The 21,177-nt window shown below is 47.9% G+C and overlaps 1 protein-coding gene across 1 annotated transcript in view; it reads left to right on the top strand.

The window, feature by feature from the left end:
- The first annotated feature begins 19,794 nt into the window (after positions 1 to 19,794).
- TLCD3A (TLC domain containing 3A) overlaps positions 19,795 to 21,177 on the top strand; it is a 230,831-nt gene continuing 229,448 nt past the window's right edge. The window contains exon 1 of the mRNA XM_078679875.1: positions 19,795 to 19,973. Coding sequence (XP_078536001.1) covers positions 19,852 to 19,973 — 122 coding nt within the window. The 5' untranslated portion in view covers positions 19,795 to 19,851. The remainder of the gene's footprint in view (positions 19,974 to 21,177) is intronic.

Consider the following 21,177-nt stretch of genomic DNA (forward strand, 5'->3'; position numbering starts at 1 on the left):
TGATCCAGCACCTCATTACACTGTATGAGGGACAGCATTCTGATCCAGGTCCGTTACATGATGTTCTGAACGAGTTACTCCAGTATAGATGGAGAGGTCTAGGTACCGATTTAATTAGTATCATTCTAGAACAGCGCCACAAATATCGAACGTTTTTGAATCCGCATTTTGTTCATGTCTCACCTCCAGAAAGTAAATCATTTTACATAGATAGACAGCATCCGTTACGAGAAGTACACCCAGTTAGGACAGCGGGTGGTGAACTAGAACGAGTATTTGTCTACACCCCTATCACAAAGATGGAACTCTTAGAGATGAAAAAGTTAATTCCCTGTCACGACAAAGATCCAGCAGGGTTCCATCGAGAATTAAAAGACATGCTCCGTATGGGAGAATACACTTATCCTGATATCATTAAAATGTTAAAGGTCCTGTTGCCCGCAGGGGTATATGAAAAACTCAAGGAAAAAGAATGGGAGGTGGGAGAGAAAAAGATAGATTGGACAGCTTTAGAAGCTGAAGATAAATCACGAGTACCAGGTACCGGTCTTGGGGGTAAAGTTAAAGAATTGCCCGAGTTATTGATACAGGTTTTGCCAAGGTTACTAGCCACGAAAAAGGAAGATTGGGATGCAATCTCAGCTTGTAAACAGAAACAGGATGAAGACACTAGTGATTTTTATTCTAGATTTGAAAAATGTTTTATTATTAACAGTGGTCTGAAAACAAGTAGTGAATCGTACCCTCATCTTTTTGTTACCAAACTAGTCGAGAATTCAAGTCCACAAGTTAAAAATCGAGTATTGAAAGTCGAAAGTAGTTGGCAAGCTAATACTCCGTCACAAATGTTACAGATGCTCCAGTATCACCAGAATAGAATCAGGGAAGAGCAAGAACACGAAAGGAGACGTATGAAAGACACAAAAATGAAAGTATTAGTTGCACAATCTGTTCCACAAGACAGTCAGAAGAGGGGTCCGAATCAAGCCAGTCATCCTGCAGCTCCCGTTAAAGGGACATGCAATTATTGTAAACAGCCAGGTCATTTTATAAACGAGTGTGCAGTTCTGAAACACAACATAGCTACTGGTAAGACTAAAGAAAGACCACGTCCGCCTAGACATGAACAAGTTTCACAGACTTCTCAGCCACCACAGAATGCACAACTGACAGTTCCAGCACCGCAGCCTATCGCTGCAACACAGCATGTTACACAGCAGATGTACCAATATGCTCAGACAGAGTATCCAGATTATCAGCCTTATCCATGAAACAGCCTAGAGAGGGAGGTAGGCTTGCCTCTCATCGAGATACCTGTAGATCAAGAGGGTCCCTATGTACACAGTCAAGTATTAGGGAAAGACAGAAAGTTTTTGATTGATACAGGGGCAAGTAGGACTACTATCAGTCATGACGAGGTTCCAGGGGCTCCGCTCTCAGGCTCTAAAAATGTTTCCCTTGGATTTTCAGGAAAGCCGATTGTTAATGAAATTTCGAAACCAGTTACTCTAGAAGTTGGTCCATTGTCCCGAACTACTGATTTGTTACTCACGAAATCATGTCCAGAAAATTTGTTAGGCATTAAGACACTAAAAGAATTAGGAGCGGTAATTTGCTGCTCCCCAGAAGGGGTCCGATTGTTCCTGAGAGACTTTAAAGGTCACTATGTATTACGTGATTTTGATCCAAGATTATTGAATGTACCACAGCATTTATGGGCGCAAGGTCCAACTGATGTAGGTTGTATGAATATCACACCCCATCGTGTGACTCTCAAACAAGGTGTAGTTTTGCCACGAATCAGACAGTACAGATTGCCACCTGAGGCTGTAGCAGCCTTATCCAAAATTATTGACGAGCTTATTGCTCAAGGAGTGGTTGTAGAAACTGACTCCAATGTATGTAATTCTCCTATCATTCCAGTCTTGAAACGTACTGATCCAAATGCACCCCCAGTATATCGATTAGTGATTGACCTTCGAGAGCTTAATAAATGTATCATTCCTCAGTATCCAGTAGTCCCAGATATTTCTTCCCTATTGACAGCCATTGATTCTGAAGCTACATTTTTCACAGTTATCGATCTCAAGAACGCATTTTTCAGTGTCCCCATTCATCCAGACAGCCAGTACCTTTTCGGTTTTTGTTTAAATGGAAGGAGCTATAAATTCACACGAGCTCCTCAAGGTTTCACAGAAAGTCCTAGTATTTACAGTCAAGCACTTAAGAGACAAATAGACAATATTCACATGCCAACTGACACTGCCCTGCTCCAGTATGTCGATGATCTACTGATCACAGCCCGTTCTGAACGTGACTGCGAGCGTGCGTCACTTACAGTTCTGTATTTTCTGGCCGAGCAGGGGCACAAGGTGTCCCCTTCCAAATTACAATTCTGTGTCCAGCAAGTGGTATACTTAGGACACTTACTGTCCAAGTGGGGTAGGCAGTTGACACCAGACCGTATCCAGTTAATAGCGAGTCTTCCACAGCCCAAGACACAGAAGGAGGTACGAGCTTTTATTGGCCTCACTTCTTAATGTAGACAATGGATTCCACAGTATGCATTTCTAGCCAAGCCACTGATACAGTTAACGACACAGGAGGCAGCCGTATCGACTGTCCTCCCTTGGACCCAGGAACATACACTTGTATTCAATGAATTAAAGAAAGCCTTATGCCAAGCACCTGTTCTAGCGACACCGAACTACAGTAAGCCTTTTACACTTTTTGTCACAGAACGTGATGGTACTGCATTATCTGTTCTCACACAAGATCAAGCAGGACAGTACAAGCCCTGTGCTTATTTTTCGAGCACATTAGATTCAGTAGCCCAGGCTCTGCCTGCGTGCCTCAAGTCAGTTGCAGCCACAGCTCTAGCTATCAGACAAAGTGATTCCATAGTGTTAGGACACTCCCTGACAGTACAAGTTCCACACTCCGTGGAAGTTCTTTTAAACCGAACACAGACTCAGCACTTGACAATTGCACGTTTAACAGGTTATGAACTGACACTGTTCCAGCCACACATAGAAATCAGACGCTGCAATATTCTAAATCCTGCTACACTGTTACCATCAGTTACTTCAAATCCTGCCACACATGACTGTGTGGAAGTTGTTAACACTATGACAAAACCAAGACAAGACCTGACAGACATTGCATTACCTAATCCTGACCTGACACTTTATGTGGATGGTTCATGTATGAGAACAAGTACAGGAGAACTAGTAGCCGCGTATGCAGTGACTACTGAAACCGAAGTTATAGAAACACATCGTATTGACACCTTGTCTGTTCAAGCAGCAGAGCTAGTAGCTCTGACCCAAGCCTGCATACGTGCCAAGGACCTGAAAGTAAACATATATACAGATTCACGTTACGCATTCGGAGTCGTACACGACTTTGGAGTGCTCTGGCAGGAGAGAGGTTTCATGACTTCTCATGGAACCAAGATTCAGCATGGTCTCCTCATTCAAGCTCTGTTAGATGCAATACATTTACCGACAGCTATCGCTATCATGAAGTGCAAGGCACATACGAAAGTTACTGACATCATTTCCCAAGGTAACGATCTAGCAGATCGAACAGCCAAGCTTACAGCTCAGACTCCTTACGTTCCAGTTAACACGACACAGACACTCACTCAAGATAAGACTACTTGTATGACAATTAAGGACCCTACACAAGATATCATAGACATACAGTTACATGCTACTCCCGAAGAAATCAAGAAATGGTCCGAACAAGGAGGGGTCCAGACAGATCAAGGATGGTTGACGAAGGGAAAGGCCACATGGTTTCTCCCCGACTCTATGGTTCAAGTTATTATTAATACCGCACATAGTCCAGCACATCTAGGAGAAAAAGCTATGTTAGACAGTATTCAGAACCTTTGGTTCAACAAACATTTACGAGCTGCAGCCAAGCAGAAAGTCCGTACCTGTATGATATGTTGTCAGTTCAATCCAGGTAAAGGTGTCCCGGTGGAACAAGGTGGATTCCAACCTCCTGACCACCCTTTTGAAGTCCTCCAGATGGATTATATTCAGATGGAGCGATGTCGAGGTTTCAAGTATGTCCTCGTAGTTGTATGCGCCTTGTCCAGGTGGACAGAAGCATATCCAGTTCCAGATTACACAGCCGCGACCACTGCCAGGCAGTTGGTTCGTGAATTCTTTCCCCGCTATGGACTCCCTAGGGTCGTGTATTCAGATAACGGCCAGCCATTCTCATCTGAGCTTATGAAACATGTTTCCCTTCTGTAAGGGTACCAGTGGAAGTTCCATTGTGTACGCCATCCTGAAGCAGCCGGTCTCGTAGAGAGACATAATCAGACTCTGAAAATGCGCATTGCAAAAGTATGTAAAGAGAAAGGTGTAGACTGGCTAGTAGCTCTGCCAGTTGCTTTATTCTATATGAGGATGGTTGCACATTCCAGATCAGGTCTGTCCCCGTATGAGGTCGTATTCGGCCGCCCCCCAAACATGTGGGGTACACCTAGACCCCGCAGTATTACAGATGTTTCCAGTAATATGCTGACAGATTACCTAGCTTCCTTGATGTCTGCCCTACACTCTTGTCGTTCACAGGTTGCCGCCGCATTTCCAGACAACACCGAGGTGAAACCGCATGAAGTCGTCCCCGGTGACTTCGTATTCGTCCGAAATTTTGATCGTTCAAGTCCGCTGGAGCCCCGCTGGAAGGAGCCTCGGATGATCTTACTAACAACAAGGACCGCCGTAAAGCTCGAGGGCAGGAAGGGGTGGGTCCACCTGAGCCACATAAAGAAGTTCCATGGAATACGTACACAGACTTTTGCTAAGGACTGCCTTATTCCGAAAGACTGCCTAAAAACAGACTCTGAACTTGACTCTGAACTCAAAGTTCCCCTGTTAGAGAAAACTCCGCAACAGGAGTATAAACAGAAGCTCCGGTCTAGTAAAATAAGTCAGCCAGTTTAATTGTCTAAGTCCCTCTCGGGTGAAACGGTTAGACAGGTTCCTGACATGTATGAGATAGACCCCCACAGTGAGAGAGTTAGTCAAAACTCTAAAATATGTATTATTGTTCTAAGTTTTCTATTATTTTTAAGTCTTATGGTTACCTGCACATGTTATGCTTTACATTTATGTTTTCCAGTTTCACATGTACATATGTTTTCTAATGATACAGTAGAGCACACATTTAGTGATCTGCCTCCTCACGAGCTATCCTATCGTCTTGCTATGCGAAATAATACATTCATCCGAATGTTGCATTATTCACACCAGACCAGCAATGCCACTAATTGTTGGGTATGTGGTCGACTCCCCCCTTTCCAGACACCGAAGGGAGTTCTGCCACTCTTTCCCTATCCGTTTTCACATAATGGTTCGTGTGGAGCATGGTCCACTTTAACGTCATCCTCAACTGATATGTCCCTTCTGAATAGAACATGTTTTCCAGACAAGCAAGGTCTCTCCCATAGAACAGGGTTAGATCTAGAAAATGAAGTATATGATTTAGGTAATTATTCTTCGAATTTCATGGTCCTGAATGTTCAGTCAGATACTACTCCAGATTTACCTGCTATTTCAGTACTACCAGTCAAAGGCGAATTATGTGTCAGAAAGAATGGTTCCGCACATGTAGGACATAGTGATTGTACTACTACTGTCGAGTATAGTGACAGTGGGAAATCTATTTTCAATGCCTCACGTCATTCTTATTTTGTTTGTGGTCAGACCGCATATGTTCGTCTGCCCCTCGATTGGGATGGAACATGTTACATTGCCTTCCTACTGCCACCAGTTTTTCTAGCCCCATCTGATTATCACAGAAACACACATCTAGTACACATTAGACATAGAAGGGAGATCGAGTCCCCGATTGTCGATCAAACTGAAACTACTCTAGAACAGTATCAAGACTTTAATAAAGGTTTCTTCTTTTTTATAGGACCTATCCAGAATAGTAAGTTAATACGTAGGTTAACCAGAACCCTTGAAGCAGTAGTGAATGAGACTACTTCTGCTCTAGGTAACTTAACCGAAGAGCAATCTGCTATGCGTTTTGTCGTGCTCCAAAATCGTCTCGTTCTTGACGTCATACTGGCCGATAGAGGAGGAGCATGTAGAGTCATCGGATCTAGTTGCTGCATTTTCATTCCTAATAACGCGCCGTCTGTTTATTCAGCTATAACCAGACTTCATAAAATTGCCCATCAGTTGCACCAGAATCCAGGCACCTGGACATGGTCCGGTTGGCTCTGGAGTATTGTATCTGCCTGGGGATGGAAAGTACTGTCATTCCTGGGTATTGCAGTAATGATCATATTCAGTTGCTGCCTCTGTATACAATGTGGCCCTGCGATTTGCGGCATGTGCGCTACCTCTTGTATTCCTAGTCCTAAGTCCCGTTCCAAGACAATTCGAGACGAGCAAATGATGCTATATGAAATGATAGATGGTATCATGAATATTGATGTTTCCTGATGGAAACGTAGGGCACAAGGAGGGAATGTGGAAAAGTAAATTTTGCCATGTTGTATGTGCCTACGTGTTCCCCATCTTATGCTATATGTGCATGATCGATATGCATGTATTCCCCTCTGATCGATTAAAGACGCAATTACAAGTTGTGTCCATCTCTAGTATGCCAGTTTCCAGTCCTTGTGAAAGCAACGAATATCAAGCCTATGTAAACCTACGTTGCCACATTTTACAGTGTGCACGTTAATTCATTGAATTGTCCCCGTTTCTAGGCCTCAAAAGGGCCCAGACTCAGATTCAGTTCCTGTCTCCTGAACCCTCTCCGAGGAGCGATACAGCCCCCACCTGCATCCCTGACCCCTAGCTTACTTTCATGCCTCGCAGTGCCCGGCCCGGCCTGGCTCTGCCTCCCAGTCTGCCAAGAGTATGTTATGATTCTAGTTATCAGTCCGGCCCTCCTTCTCTGCATTCCTAAGCTACTGCATCGCATCAATAGTTTCTGTCATGGTCTAGCCTTTATGTCTCCATGTAAAAGAAATACTGTATTAATATTCATAGAATATTCCTCGCACACGCAATACATGTAGAATTATGCATGCACCAGTCTTAGAGTCTATTAGCTTTTGCCCTGATAACTTTTGGATTCTATCAACATGTACTCTAAACACCAGATACCAGATATGCCTTGGGTACATGTCGCTCTGACACTCCAGACTTTAGTCTCCTCTTCTAGCACAGAAGTCATAGCCCCCAGTTCTCTCTGGTAACACGTCATTGCCCGTTTGCGCGCACCACTAGGTTAAAGGTCCCAGCTGCTCAGGTAGCCCCCTCCATGTTTCCGCCCCGTTTATGACACTTCTGTTACATTTACATCACATGTCTATGTATACGCCCTGTATACGCCTTCTTGTTACATCATTTTGCCCTTATCTTTCGCGACTGCTACGAGTCACGCCTACTGCTACGCCTACTGTATTGAATGTAATGCAATTGTTTTAATATATATACTGTGTACTGTTACTGAAAGTTGCGAATAGCCAATTAGCCATCCTGACTTCCCTTGTCCCTTCCCTGGCAGCTGCCATTCCGTACTATTGCAGGCTGTCCTGTTCCTGTCCTTATGCCTGATTAAAGCCTGTCGACTCAAGATACCTCGAATCCTGACTCTTATTTATTGAGCTACCTGTTTTATTGATTATATGAAAAATAGTACCGGTAATTAATTATTTATTTACCACATAGTGCCTACAACCCTGGGGCCGGCAGCGGGCAATCAATAAATTAGCTAGTCCTTGCAATAATTACACAGCCCATCAGCCGACAACCCTGAGGTCCGGCGGCGCTTTGTATATATATGTACGTGATTCAGGCAGCATCCAGCATTATATAAACTATGTGCGCAAATGTCCAATGTAATATCGAGCTGCATGAAGTCTCTTTTACACTGTGATCTGTACTGTCAAAAACTAAATAAATTACAAGCTATGTGTGGTCTATCTGTGTAACTAACAAATACACCCCCTCCCACCCCACTCGGCTCACACACACAATGTAATGTGTTGGCTATACACAAATCGAGGATTCTTCAAGTGTTTATGCACACCTGATCCTCAGTACACTCTCTGCAAAATAGCAGTTCGCACATACCCTGCGTTCTCCCTTCGTAGCTGTTCTCCCCCCCGGGATCCAACAAGGCCCGTGTGAGATTTTGTGAGGAGTTCGCAGCTACTTCACACTTCCATCCATCCGACACACTCCCCCGTCTCCTCCTGTGTATGGAGGCATCTAGTTCCGTTTCGCAAGTCCCTCACGTCAGTGTCTATTTCACAGTACTTTCCGCAGCATCTACCTGGGCACCCCCAATTCCATCCTCCGAGTCTGAATCTCCCCCCTGGTCAGCTCCACTTATGTATGATTGATACAGTCCCCAGAAATTTGTCGGGCGACTTGTAGGGGGTAGGAGTTCACTATAGTTTTCAGTTTGTGTGCAACAATAAAGCATATCTTGAGCCCAGCGGGTTGCAGTGGGCAGTGACCCTCTCATCCAGCAGAGTGCTACCACTTTTCGCGCCATTAGGAGCCCCATGTCTGCCAGTCGCCGGAGTGTAAATGGGAGGCCCCTAGAGTATCCCATTAGCGCCAGTGCCGGGTCTGGAGTCAGCCCGACCTCAAGAATCTTACTAATTTCTGAAAACACCGTATTCCAATATGACCGTACTCCAGGGCAGCTCCACGCCAAGTGTAGGAAGTCCGCAAGTGGAGCACGACATCTTTCGCATGACGCCAAAGGGCGTAGACCGTACCTGTGCAGCCTCTCAGGTGTATAATATACCCTCTGGAGGAATTTGAAATGGATCAATCTGTGCTTCCCATTCAAGGAGATCTTCCTAGTGTTAACGCAACAATATTGCCACATTGCGTCATCGATTATAATCTCTAAATCTCTCTGCCATTCCACTCTAGCTCTCATTAGCTGGTGTTCCTCATGTGACATTGCAAGCCTGTACAAGTTGGATAATAATTTACGGGGAGATTCCGTCTTTATGACGTAGGTGAGCTCTGGTACTTCTGGTGGCTCCGCCAGGTCAGGCCCCAACAAGTCTAAAAAAGCACTTCGGACTCTATGGTATTGGAATCGGAGTAGCAGCGTGATATCTCTACCATCGCCCGCCACGTGCTCCCAGGTTTTAACCTTGCCCTCCCTGAACACATTGCCCGCAAGGCGTATGCCGAGTTGGTGCAAAGCCCGGACCACTCCCTTTTCACTGAGAGGAGGCAGCCACACTGCCCAGTCTACTGGCATGAGCGGTGAATATAGCAGTACACCACCCTGCCTCTGCAGCAGAGTGTGCCACGCGTGATTAGTGGCTGTGATTGAATCTAGAATACCAGTCCTGCGGTCCATTGGCTGAAACACCGTGACCGGGAGGGCAAGCGGCTCCGCGAACAGCCTCTCCAAGAGTACATGTGGAATACGCTGTTCGCCATGCACCCAGGTGTGCAAATGTGACGCCTGCGCCACTCGATAATAAAGTTCTAGATTTGGGGCGCCAAGGCCACCCATACTGTACGGCAATGTAAGGGTCGTCCATTTGACTCTAGGCTGTTTACCAGCCCATGCCAGATTGATCATCAGCTGAGTCAGTCGCTGGAAGAAGGCTTTGGAGAGTACGATCGGGATTGCACTGAAGAGAAACAGCAGCCTAGGCAAGACAACCATTTTCATTATGGCAATGCGCCCCATGAGCGAAAGAGGGCGCTTGTTCCAAGTTGCCACGTCATCCTCCAGTTTGCTCACCACCACGCCGTAATTTTCCCTAAGCAGAAGCTCTGGGTCTGTGTGTAGTCGAACACCTAAGTATCTAATAGGGTCCTCAGTCCATTGTAGTGGGTACTCCATGTCAAACTTCTGAGTGACCGGCGTTAGGGGGAAGGCCAGAGATTTGGGCCAGTTTACCTTCAATCCCGAGAGGGCGCCGAAGTGGACTACTTCCCTGAGCATCGGGGGCAGGTTATTTACGGGATCGTGGACATACAACAGGGTGTCGTCTGCGTACATGGAGATAACTATGTTATAAGTAGGGAAGCGAATGTCTTCGGTGCCGTGATATTCCCTCAGTGCGCAGGCCAGCGGTTCAGCCGCCAAGGCGTACAGTAGTGGGGAAAGGGGGCAGCCCTGATGCGTCCCTCTTCCAATAGCAAAGGGATCCGTAGCCAGATTGCCGATTCGCACCCTGGCCGTGGGCTTGTTGTAGAGAACACCTATCATTTGGAGAAACGGCTCACCCAGTCCCATCTTACGCATCACCTGCCTTAGAAAGGCCCATTCTACTGAATCAAATGCCTTCTCCATGTCAAGGAAGATGGCGATAGCCTTAGTATCCTATTTGACATGTTGCATCGTGCCCAGTACCGTGCGGATGTTATATGTTAAGTTTCTACTGGGGATAAAGCCCGCCTGCTCCGGCACCACCAGGCTAGGGGCCAAAAGCGCCAGACGTGTTGCCAGCACCTTAGCGTATAGCTTGGTGTCAACATTTATCAAGGATAGCGGCCTATAGGAGCTGCACTCATCATGTGCCTTTCCAGGCTTAAGTATCGTAACTAGTAATGCTTCCCGCATTGACTGCGACATGCTGCCCTCCACACATATGTCGTCAAATAATGTGGACAGATGTGGGATAAGTTGTTCCTTAAAGGCTTTATAAAATTCGACTGTGAGGCCATCCACACCTGGGGCACTGCCGGATCGCATGGACCCTAGGGCTTCTAGTATTTCCTCCTTATCTATGGGGAGTATAAGGAATTCTCTGCGAGAGTTAGTGAGCATAGGCAAGTCAATATGCTCCAAGTACTCAGAGATTTCGTCAGTGAGATCACCACCCTTTGAGGAGTATAGGTCTGAATAATAGTCCCTGAATGTGTGTGCTATTTCCAATTCGTCCGTGATGGTCCGGCCATCGCTAGATTTTAATTCAGTTATTTTCTGCTTCCCTCTCTTCCCCTTCAGCATTCTGGCAAGGACCGAGCCAGGCCTCTCTCCCTCGCCATATAAGCGCGCAGTTGCGTATTTACCCATATGTTTGACTTCCCTATCTGCTTCCTCGTGATATTCCGTGAGAAGGGTTTTTATCTCTTCCGCTACTGTTGTTTTAGGGCAGCTCAACTGTCGCTCCTCCAGCTGCCGTAATTGTTTCTCCAGGTCGGACAGACTCTGCCTGATGGATTTAAGGACACCGGAGTGCTTGGACATAGCAACACCTCGTATATAGACCTTAAATGTCTCCCAAACTGTTTGGAAGCTTTCCACCGACCCAACATTAGTGTCAAAAAAGACATCTATTGCTTCCATTAATTCTCCCCTGAAGGCTGGGTCAAGGAGCGAGAACGGGGGGAATCGCAACGTGAAGGGGGAATCCCCTTCGTCGGGGCATCAAGCACTAGTAAGAGCGGTGAGTGATCCGATAATGTGCGGGGCAATATCTCACAATCTCTAATTCGTCCCATCATGGAGGAGGTAGCCAGCCAGTAAGCAATCCTAGTGTGAATATCGTAATAGGCCGAGTAGTGGGTGTAGCCCCCCTGAGTCGGGTTTCTGAACCTCCACACATCTTCCAGGCCCGAGCTAATGAGGAGTGAGTTCAGCAGCTGGGCTGCTGCAGATGGTCTGCGTTGTGGACCAGCGGATCTATCTAGCTCTGGGTTGAGTACTAAATTGAAGTCTCCTGCCCACAAAATTTGTGCGGCGCCGTAAGTGATGATAATATCTGCTATGGACCGAAAAAAATCCGGGGAGTCATAGTTCAGACCGTATACATTAATTACCACAAAATCCATGCCTCTACCTCTGCAGTGTGCTATCGCAAAGCGACCCTCTGTGTCCAACCGTAGGGAGGTTAGAGTAAGGTTTGATTTTGGATTCACCCATATTAGTACCCCTCTGGCATGGGTCGTGAAGCCTGCAGCTACAGTGTTTCCCTCCAAACCCCAACTGTGCAGTATTTTGCTCGTAAGCGGCAGATGCGGCTATATCTACCCGAAGACGTTGTAGGTATCCCAACACTTTTCTCAATTTGTGGAAGTCGTTCAGCCCTCTCACATTCCACGTGAGTGCCCGTAGCGCAACAGGAGAGTCGCGATCCGGCAGGTTAAGTGTACTCATTGTTGGTACAGGAACAGTAGTGTGTAGAAATGCAATGTACCGATGAACCTAGCATGACGAACGTGTGTGAACCTTGCAGAAGCCCTCCCTCCCTTCCCCACAAACAGCTCCAGATAGCAAACATTTCCCCCCCCCTCCCACAGCAGGCCCTCCCCAACTTTGCCTTGCAGAGTACACTCCCCTCCCTCCCTCAACTCAAACAGGGTAGTCTCCGTAGAGATAAACACAGGTGATCTGCAAGCGGGGCCAAGGTTGCATGACCGCCAGCCAGGAGTGCAAACGTGCACTACCCTGGGGACCCCCCCCTGCCACCACCCGCAGAAGTCCATAATAAGCATCAGTGAGGTCGTATCCTTGCACAATCAGTCATTATAAAAACCAGACCACAACAAAACAATCTGTATGTGTATAGTGTCCTATTTCTGCAGGTCAGGTGTTAAATACACTCCCCCAGACCTCCGACGAACACCTGCTGCCTTATCTTAATCCAGCCGCCAGGCCGCCCCGTGCAAGCATCATGGCAGGCCCCAGTCCAGCAATGTTCGAGCGGGTAGCCCTGCGCTGAATCCAACCCACATTACCGACCCTGCTCCTATAACAAAAGTCCCGCAGGTCAACTCAACAGTCCTCGCTGCAACCAGCAGGCACACCACCTTACCATCACATGACGTCATCGGGAGGCAGACAGTCACTCCTGTTCCTCCTGTTGTTTGCCACCTTCTGCTCCCTCCGCCGGAAGATTCGCCTCCCTGCGTTGTTCCTTTGACCAGCTCTTTAAGGCGTGCTGCAGCGCTCTAGAGTCAGTGGACAGGTGTGAATGGCCCTGCCGGTTAACGTGTAACTTTGCCGGGTAGAGCATGGCGTAGTCCAGTCCAAGCTCACTTAGTTGTCGCTTGAGCGGGGCAAAGTGCTTGCGGGCCTCCTGAACTTTGGCAGTGAAGTCCGGATAGAGGGAGATCTCCGATCCCTCATATTGCAGCGATTTCTGTTCCCTAGCTTGTCTCAGGGCTGCGTCCCTGTCCCTGTAATTTAACAGCTTGGCTATGATAGGGCGCGGAGGGGCCCCCGGACGCGGATGCGGGCCCAATGATCGGTGGGCTCGCTCCACTACGAACATCGGGGAGAAAGTTTCGGCTCCGAGGAGGGCGGTCAACAATTTTTCTATGAAGAGCTCCATGTTGCCTGTCTGTGTCGTCTCCAGAAGGCCCGTTATTCGGAGGTTGCAGCGACGGGAACGGGCTTCCAAATCTTCCATTTTGTCCTGCAAGGACTGCATCATCTTGTCCAACCTTTTGTGGTTTGTGTCCAATTCTGTCTGCGCCTCCTCCGTTTCAGTTATCCTCCTCTCGGACATGTCAAGGCGTTCTGCATGCTTATCTATGCGCTCCACCATTCTGTCCATTCTGTACGTGAGGGCGTCTAGCTTCGATCCCAGCGACGTCATGCTATTTTGAAGGCCTTTCTCCATTGCTAGGGGCATGCTCTTAATATCCTCCCCCCCGGACATTTCTTCCTCTTCCTGCTCGGCGTGCCTTTTCCCCGCGCCCGCTGCCCCTGCGATCTTGAACGCCTCTGCTTGAAGGTAAGTTTGCTCTGAGTCTTATCGCCCTTGTCCATCGTTCGGCTCGGCGTGACGCGCTCCAGATGTTGCAGCCCGACTGGCAAGACAAGCTCCCGTCCTACTCAAGTGGTCGGATCTGCCAGCGACACCAGGCGCAATTCCGGCAGGCCTTTAAGCTGTTCCCAGTCGTGTTCGGTCAGGCACAATATTTCGGACTCGCCAAGGTCACCAGACCCACAGGGAAACAAATCCCACAAAGGATCCCCACTTAGCCACCAGTTTATTCTCTCACAGTGTCCCCCAGGCAGGGAGATCGATCAGAGAATGCTATCAGGAAGAGACCCTGCTTCCTCTGTTCGTTCGACCGCATAGGCAGCAGTCCGCCTAGTTGCAGGTGGTCACTCTCCGCTCCGGGACCCCCCGGTGTGATGAAGGGGGGGGCAACTCGAGCACCAAGCAAGAGGACCCAGGAGCTCTGCATGCCCCACAGGTCCTGTAGCTCGTTTCCCACAGGTCTCACGGCCGATGCAGCGCCGAGGTGATCAGGTTTGCCCGGTCCGTTCTCCGTGGGTGGTCACTCAAACTCCGGCGGTGCACCGTCTGGCCTGAGTGGTCATAAGGGGGCTCAGCAAGGCCCGAGAAACCTCCGCTCAGTGAAGCCCAACAAAGAGCCCAATGGCTGTCCGGCCGTTTAAAAAAAATGTATTTTCCCTTTCTTTTTCTTTGTTTTTTGTCTTTTCCTCCGTTCCAGGTGTGCCCCCCCGCTTCAATCGAGGGCCTTCTGCTTGTCAGCGTGGTCCGCAGAGGCCTCCACACCCCCCATCCCCTCCGGTACTTATGTGGGTTCTGAGCCGGTCTGCGCAGACAATAGCGCCCTACCAGACTCGCAGCCAGGCAGCCTCCGATGTCTTCGCCTTGGGGAGGTGGGGGACAGCAGCGACGTCCACTACCTCTCTGCCGATATATGGGTCAAGCGCCCAGACGTGTCCGACCCCATCAGGGCCCTGTCAGCCGCTTCCCAGGCAGCCCGTCATGCCGCCGCCGCATGCACAATGACGCTGCGCAGGCAGCGGGGTTACTGGAGGGCGAGGCCTCAGGGCCTACCAGGCTGCCGCCGCATATGTTCAGATAGCTCCCTGGCCCCGGGACGAAGACGCTGCCGAGTCAGGTCGCTAGGTTCCGCGATGCTTCACCACCGTCGGGGGCCGTGTGAGAGCCATGACTTGCCTCTGCGATGCAGGATAGAAGAAGGATAGTTTACTTGCGGGATGGAGCTAAGGGCTTATGCGGCCATTTTCTTTGCCGGCAAGCTCCGCCCCTCTGACATGCTCTTCCTAACAGAGACCTGGTTCAACGATACCTCTCACTCTATGTTTGATCTCCTATTACCCACAGGCTATTCTATTTTTTTTTTTTTTTAAATTTGTTTTTATTGTTGCCATCACAAAGTAAGCAGTAACGAATAATCATTGTATCATCGCAGCGTCAACATTCGGCTGCATTCAATCAGTGGAGCAACTTTTCAAATTTTCATTTTCACCCCAACTCTGAACAAACTACATAAAAGAGTCAAGATCAACGATCCGCATCTTAAAACAAATACAGCATCAGCGTGAGTAGAGCCTCCATGTGCATTACTCCTAGTTCATGCCACTAGCTAATCTGCCTACGTGTTCAGTATCTAGTTCCCAGACAACCCCCTCTATAATGCCCACCCCGGATTACATTATATCAGTCCATCTCACCCTCCTCCTCAGAGCTATCTGCATCCTCATCCTCTGGTAACGGCTCACAAATATCCCCTCTATACGAGTTCCATGGCGTCCATATTTTATTCCACTTGCGCGGATTGAGTCTCTGTTTATAAACCTCCCGCTCCGTCAACATAAGCATATCCATGTTCTTACACCACTGCGACAGCGTCGGAGTAGTCGGTGCTCCCCAGTTCTGTGCAATATCGCGCTTCGCCAGCATCATACCAATGACCACCCAACGTTTCCCAGGCAGTGACAGGTCTGTCGGGCCCCACACGTGCAGTATGCGGCTATTCTATTTTTAAGAATGACAGAACTGTCAAAGTTGGGGGAGGTGTTGCAGTCATCTTTAGAAACTCCCTTCAACTTAAGGCTTCTCCTATCAGCACCTTCCGCACTTTTGAATGCCTATCTCTTGAGCTTCAACTACACCACCGCTTACCCCTCAGATTCCATGTCATTTACCGCCCACCTGGCAGCGGCCCATTGTTTATGGAGTAACTCACTGACTTCATCAGCGATCAATACTCGCAAAGTGACAATCGGACCTTCGTGGGTGACTTCAAACTCCACTGGGGCTCTCCGCAAGACTCTTCCATGAATTTGCTGGCCACCTTCCTCTCTACAAACGATCTTATCCAACACGGCAAAAAATCAACACACTCTAAGGGCTCAATCCTGGACCTTGTTATTTCTAAAGCAGGCATGCTTTCTGTCGCTACCCCTATTCACGTAGACTGGTCTGACCACCTCCTCATCCCATTTTCTCTTCATCCAGCACACTCTATAACTCTTGGTCAACCTAAGAGGGTTACCTCCTGGTTCCGTGACACTAAAAATATTGACACCGATTCCCCTCTGTGAATCAGCTTTGCTGTCACTTCCAAGGCTAGACCCAAACCTAGATGTTGACGATCTCACCTCCCAATGCCTCTCAGTCCTTGCAGTCAAAATCAAATAACGTCACTCCTCTCCAAAGCAAAAAGAAAAGGCCCATTCCCTCAGCACCTTGGTTCAACAAATCCCTCTATGAAGAAAGGAAGCACCTAAGACTCCTGGAGAAACAATGGAGGCAAGCGCCCTCCACCGATAATTTGGCCGAGCTTCGTTCAGCAAGATCCAAGTACCACAAGCACATCTTTCTTGGGAAAGCATCACACTTCAGAACCCTCCTTTACTCAGCCAAAAATAGACCAAAAAAACTATTTGATATCATCAAGAATACTAACTGCTCTCCCCCAACCTCCAAGTTGGAGGACTCTACAAAGAAAGCAGCGGATTTGGCTGTATTCTTTGACGAAAAAGTGAAATCACTTGTGGATCAGGTCGCTCATCCTACCCCTCCAGAGGAGCGCAAATTACTAGCCATTTGGCAGAATTTCGACCCCATCTCTGAAGATGTCCTCCTCAAGTGCATCCTCGAAACAAGGCCCTCCAACCATTCTCTTGACCCCATCCCTAGTGCCATTGCCATTGACTTCTATACCCATTCTCTTCCCTATTGGACCACTCTGGTCAACCTCTCCCTCTGTCAAGGCTCCCTTCCTATTCCCTTCAAAACTGGGCAGGTCACCCCTCTGCTTAAAAAACCCACTGCTGATGCAAATGACCTCAACAACTTCCGCCCCATCACTAACCTACCCTTTCTTGCGAAGATCACAGAAAGATGTGTTGCGAAACAACTCTCTCGTCATATCAAGGACAATGATCTTCTTGACAATTTTCAGACCGGCTTCATCCAAAACTGCAGCACTGAAACAGCCCTGCTACAAATGATTGATGACGTGCTACGGATACTCGATTCGGGGGGGTCTTGTCTTCTAATTCTCCTTGACCTTTCTGCAGCCTTTGACACTGTCAATCACAACACCCTCCTCAACACTCTTCAACAGAGAATGGGCATGGAAGGCTCTGTGCTTAAATGGTTTGCTTCCTTCCTCTCTGATAGATCCCAAATGATCCAAATAGCGGACAGTCTTTCAGCTCCTTTGGCGGTGGGTCAAGGTGTTCCTCAAGGCTCTATACTTGCACCCACATTGTTCAATCTCTATTTCGAACCACTGGGAAATGTCCTAAGTAAATCCGAGGTCCACTATCATCTCTACGCAGACGACACTCAAATCTACCGCAAGGTTGCCTCCACTCACGATCTCTCCGTCCTAAGCTCTACTCTGGACGCCATTCAAAACCAGATGTCAACACATCAACGGATTCTGAATCCCTCCATAACTGAACTACTCTCCTCCTCACTTTCTTCTCCCCCGGTTCAACAATGGATGGACCAGAGTAATCTACTGAACAATAAACCCATCATTGTCGACAGCGCAAAATCCCTTGGTGTCATACTCGACACAAAACTCAATCTACTCTCCCACATTAATTCAATTGCAAAGTCTGCTCGATACCAACTGCGCCTTCTTTGGGGGATTCGTCGCTTCTTCCCGGAGCATGACCTTAAAACCCTGGTCCAATCGCTGGCTCCCTCCAGACTGGATTACTGCAATTCTCTACTTACTGGCCTCCCCAAATCCCACCTGTCCCCCCTTAAGTCTGTTCTCCATGCAACAGCTCGTTTCATTTATGCGGCCAAAAGAAGAAACCACATCACACCCATGTTATCCACCCTCCGCTGGCTTCCCATCGAGGCAAGATCTATCTACAAGACTGCCTGCATCACCCACAAAGCCTTGCACTCCTCCTCTCCTCGCTACCTGGCGAATAAACTGAAACTCTCTGGAGGCTCTAGACCATCAGGAAATGCGGAAAATCTACTGCTTGAACCTCCCACTTTCAAGAAGGAAAGATCGATGGATCAATCCATTTCAGGCAACGCAGTGAGAATCTGGAACTCACTTCCACCTCAGCTCCGGACCACCTCCTCCTCCCAGGCCTTCAAAACTGACCTCAAAGTTCTCCTCCTTCAAAGACACTTCCAAATTTAATTCATGCCCTCTCTATTATCTAAGGGAAAACCTTTTATTATAGAAAATGTCTATTCTCCAGGACTATGGAAGAGCTTTCCCAGTGTGTTCTTGTGGTTTAAGAGACTGCCATGTATTGCAGTATTATCCTTCTACTTGTGTTTGGTACTCTTTTGTAACATGCACACGTCACTTTTCTCTTGTAACACACTGTTTGCTACCTCTTACATTTTGTTTGCTTTCGATACTTGCACAAGTACCACCATTGCCTACGTAACGTTTGTTCTTGTGGTTGAGTGTCTGTCATGTATTGGAGTATTTTACCTCTACTTGTACTTTGTACGCTTTTGTAACCTGCACACATGTCACTTTTTCTTCCTGTAATGCACCGTTTGCTACCTCTTGTATTTGTTTGCTCACGATTGTCACTTTTGCCTCATGTAATGTAACGTTTGCTTTTGTAATTTGTTCACTTGTAATGTTCTCATGTATCAGTTCTGTTCCTATTCTGAAGCGCTCTGACACCTTTGGGTAAAGTCCGCGCTATATAAACGCATAAATAAATAAATTGCTGAAACAACATCAAGTGTTGCATGGCTAAACATTTATAAGGTCCCAAAGATGAGACCTATTGGCTAAGCCAATGCTTGTTTTGGTAGGCAAGGGGAGATTAAATGATTTGCCCAGAATCATAGGGTGTGGAGTCGACCCCAAAGTTCGAAACTTGGTTTCCCAGTTCCAAGGTGGGCCCTCTAGCCGTGAGACCGCATCCTCTCCCCTGTGTTGCTGGAGAGGGCTTCCGATATCGCCGCTATGTAACGGTTTCTCGGAGACACCGGCGAGGCAAGAGGTGCGGTCGCGGCTCCTGCCTTTGAGACACGTACCTTGGTTTTCGCACGGTCCTCACTACCGAGAATTATAAATTCCACAGTGAGAGATGGAGGGAGGCTCCGGAGGAGAGAAGAGGGGCGGAGAGCAACGCCCCTTTTCACATTACTCAGACGCCCCTTTCACCGTCCATTATTCTGCATGGAACAGGGGCCCCGAATTCTTGCAGAAGCGTGAAGCTCGGGCGGCTTCCAGCATTCTTCAGAAACTTACAAATTTACCACAGCGAATTCATTTAAAGGTGGAAATAAATAACCGCTATTGGACATATTGTTCGTGCTGCTTTATTTTAGTTCCATAGGTCACCTTATTGCGCCAGGTAAATGAACATATCAATAACACAGCAAATTGTGTGAGTCTCTGTACCACTGAGTTTTCCCGTCCATCCCCGAGGTACTCATTCTTCCGTTATAAGCGACGTCTATGCTATGAGAGCGGCCATTCAGGCCGGAGATGAGTCCTTCGTTTGTGCCTATGTAGGAGAGGGCGGGGGAGTGGGCGTGGCCATGCCCCGCATGCACCTCCCTATTATCCGCCTCTGCTATCAAGCCCGCACTTCTGCTCCCTCCCCAGGACCTCAGTGCTCCGAGAGATGTTGCTGGTATTGATCGCTGGCTCTCTGCTCTTCCCCGGCCTCTTCGCGGTGCTGATCCGGGTGACAAGGAGAGTGCTGCCAGGATGGAGCGAGGCCGAGTGCGCACTCATCGGGGCCAGGTAAATGAGACAGAAGTGGGCTGAGTCACCAACCAAAACCATCCCTTTCTGCAACTCTGTTCTTCCACCCGTTATCAGCTCCGTGACCATCAGACGTCTTAAACCCACTGTCCCATCCTTCCAAAATTCGCCCATGACAGGCCACAAGCACCATTATCCCACAGACGTCTACCCCATCCAGCATAGATTCCCGACTGACATCCTTTCAGGCTTCATCACTACTTCCTCACCGCCCAACCTTATTTTTCCCCTCGGGCTGCGTTAACCCCATCCTCAACTCTATTAGCAACTCCCTGTATCCACATGTATCCTTTTTAGCGTTCATCGCCCGGTTCTACAGGTGACTGTCATCCTGCCCGCACCTTCCCGCCCCTCCAGTATCCTAATTCCACCAACCTGGCCCAGATTCGTTCCATCAACCTCCGTCAGAATTCATAGCCCATTCATACTTTCTCATAGCCTCTTTTAATATTTGTTCACCATAATCTAAATGCTCCATCACTGCCACACCCACCCCTTTTCAGTTTTTTCCTAACGACACTAGGCTTCTCCATCACTCCCTCAGGCACTCTCGTCCCTTTTAGCAGGGCCACCTCTACAGCATTATGGTTTGGTATTGCCATTTGCACAGTCCACGCCTGCTACTGAAGTGGGGAACCCGTTGTAGTTGGCGGGCCAATATGTGGCTTGAGAGTGGACGAATCGATGCAAACCCTGTAACAGAATTGCCAATGTGTTCTTGTGTAAAAAAAACTTTATAAAACATATTGAAATGGGCCATTCATTTTCAGCTGGCCCACCCCTCCCTCTTTCTAGCCCTTTATCCGCTGAGCCTCATCACTCTTCCTTGAACTCTAAATAAATAATCCAACTCTGTCACTTTTTCAGTCGTAAATTTTCCCCTAATTTCACCCAAAAAATGTCAACCCTCATAATCACCCCCTTCATACCCTGTCATCACTCACATGTCCCATCACAGCCATTTTCTCAGGATACATCACTGTTTCAAGCTCCATAATGATTCCAAACTCCTCCATCAATAGAAATATCACCATACCCTCCCTGTAATAGGCTCCACGTCTTCAAGTAGAACTACCTCACCCCCTTCCCATCACTAACTCGGAATGCCAATATGACCCTGCATCAAATTTGCTCTGTCCCCTAACACCATCATGCTCTTTGTAACTACCTCCCACTCCACCAC

This window comes from Lissotriton helveticus, chromosome 3_1, assembly GCF_964261635.1.
Source record: "Lissotriton helveticus chromosome 3_1, aLisHel1.1, whole genome shotgun sequence".
NCBI lineage: Eukaryota > Metazoa > Chordata > Amphibia > Caudata > Salamandridae > Lissotriton > Lissotriton helveticus.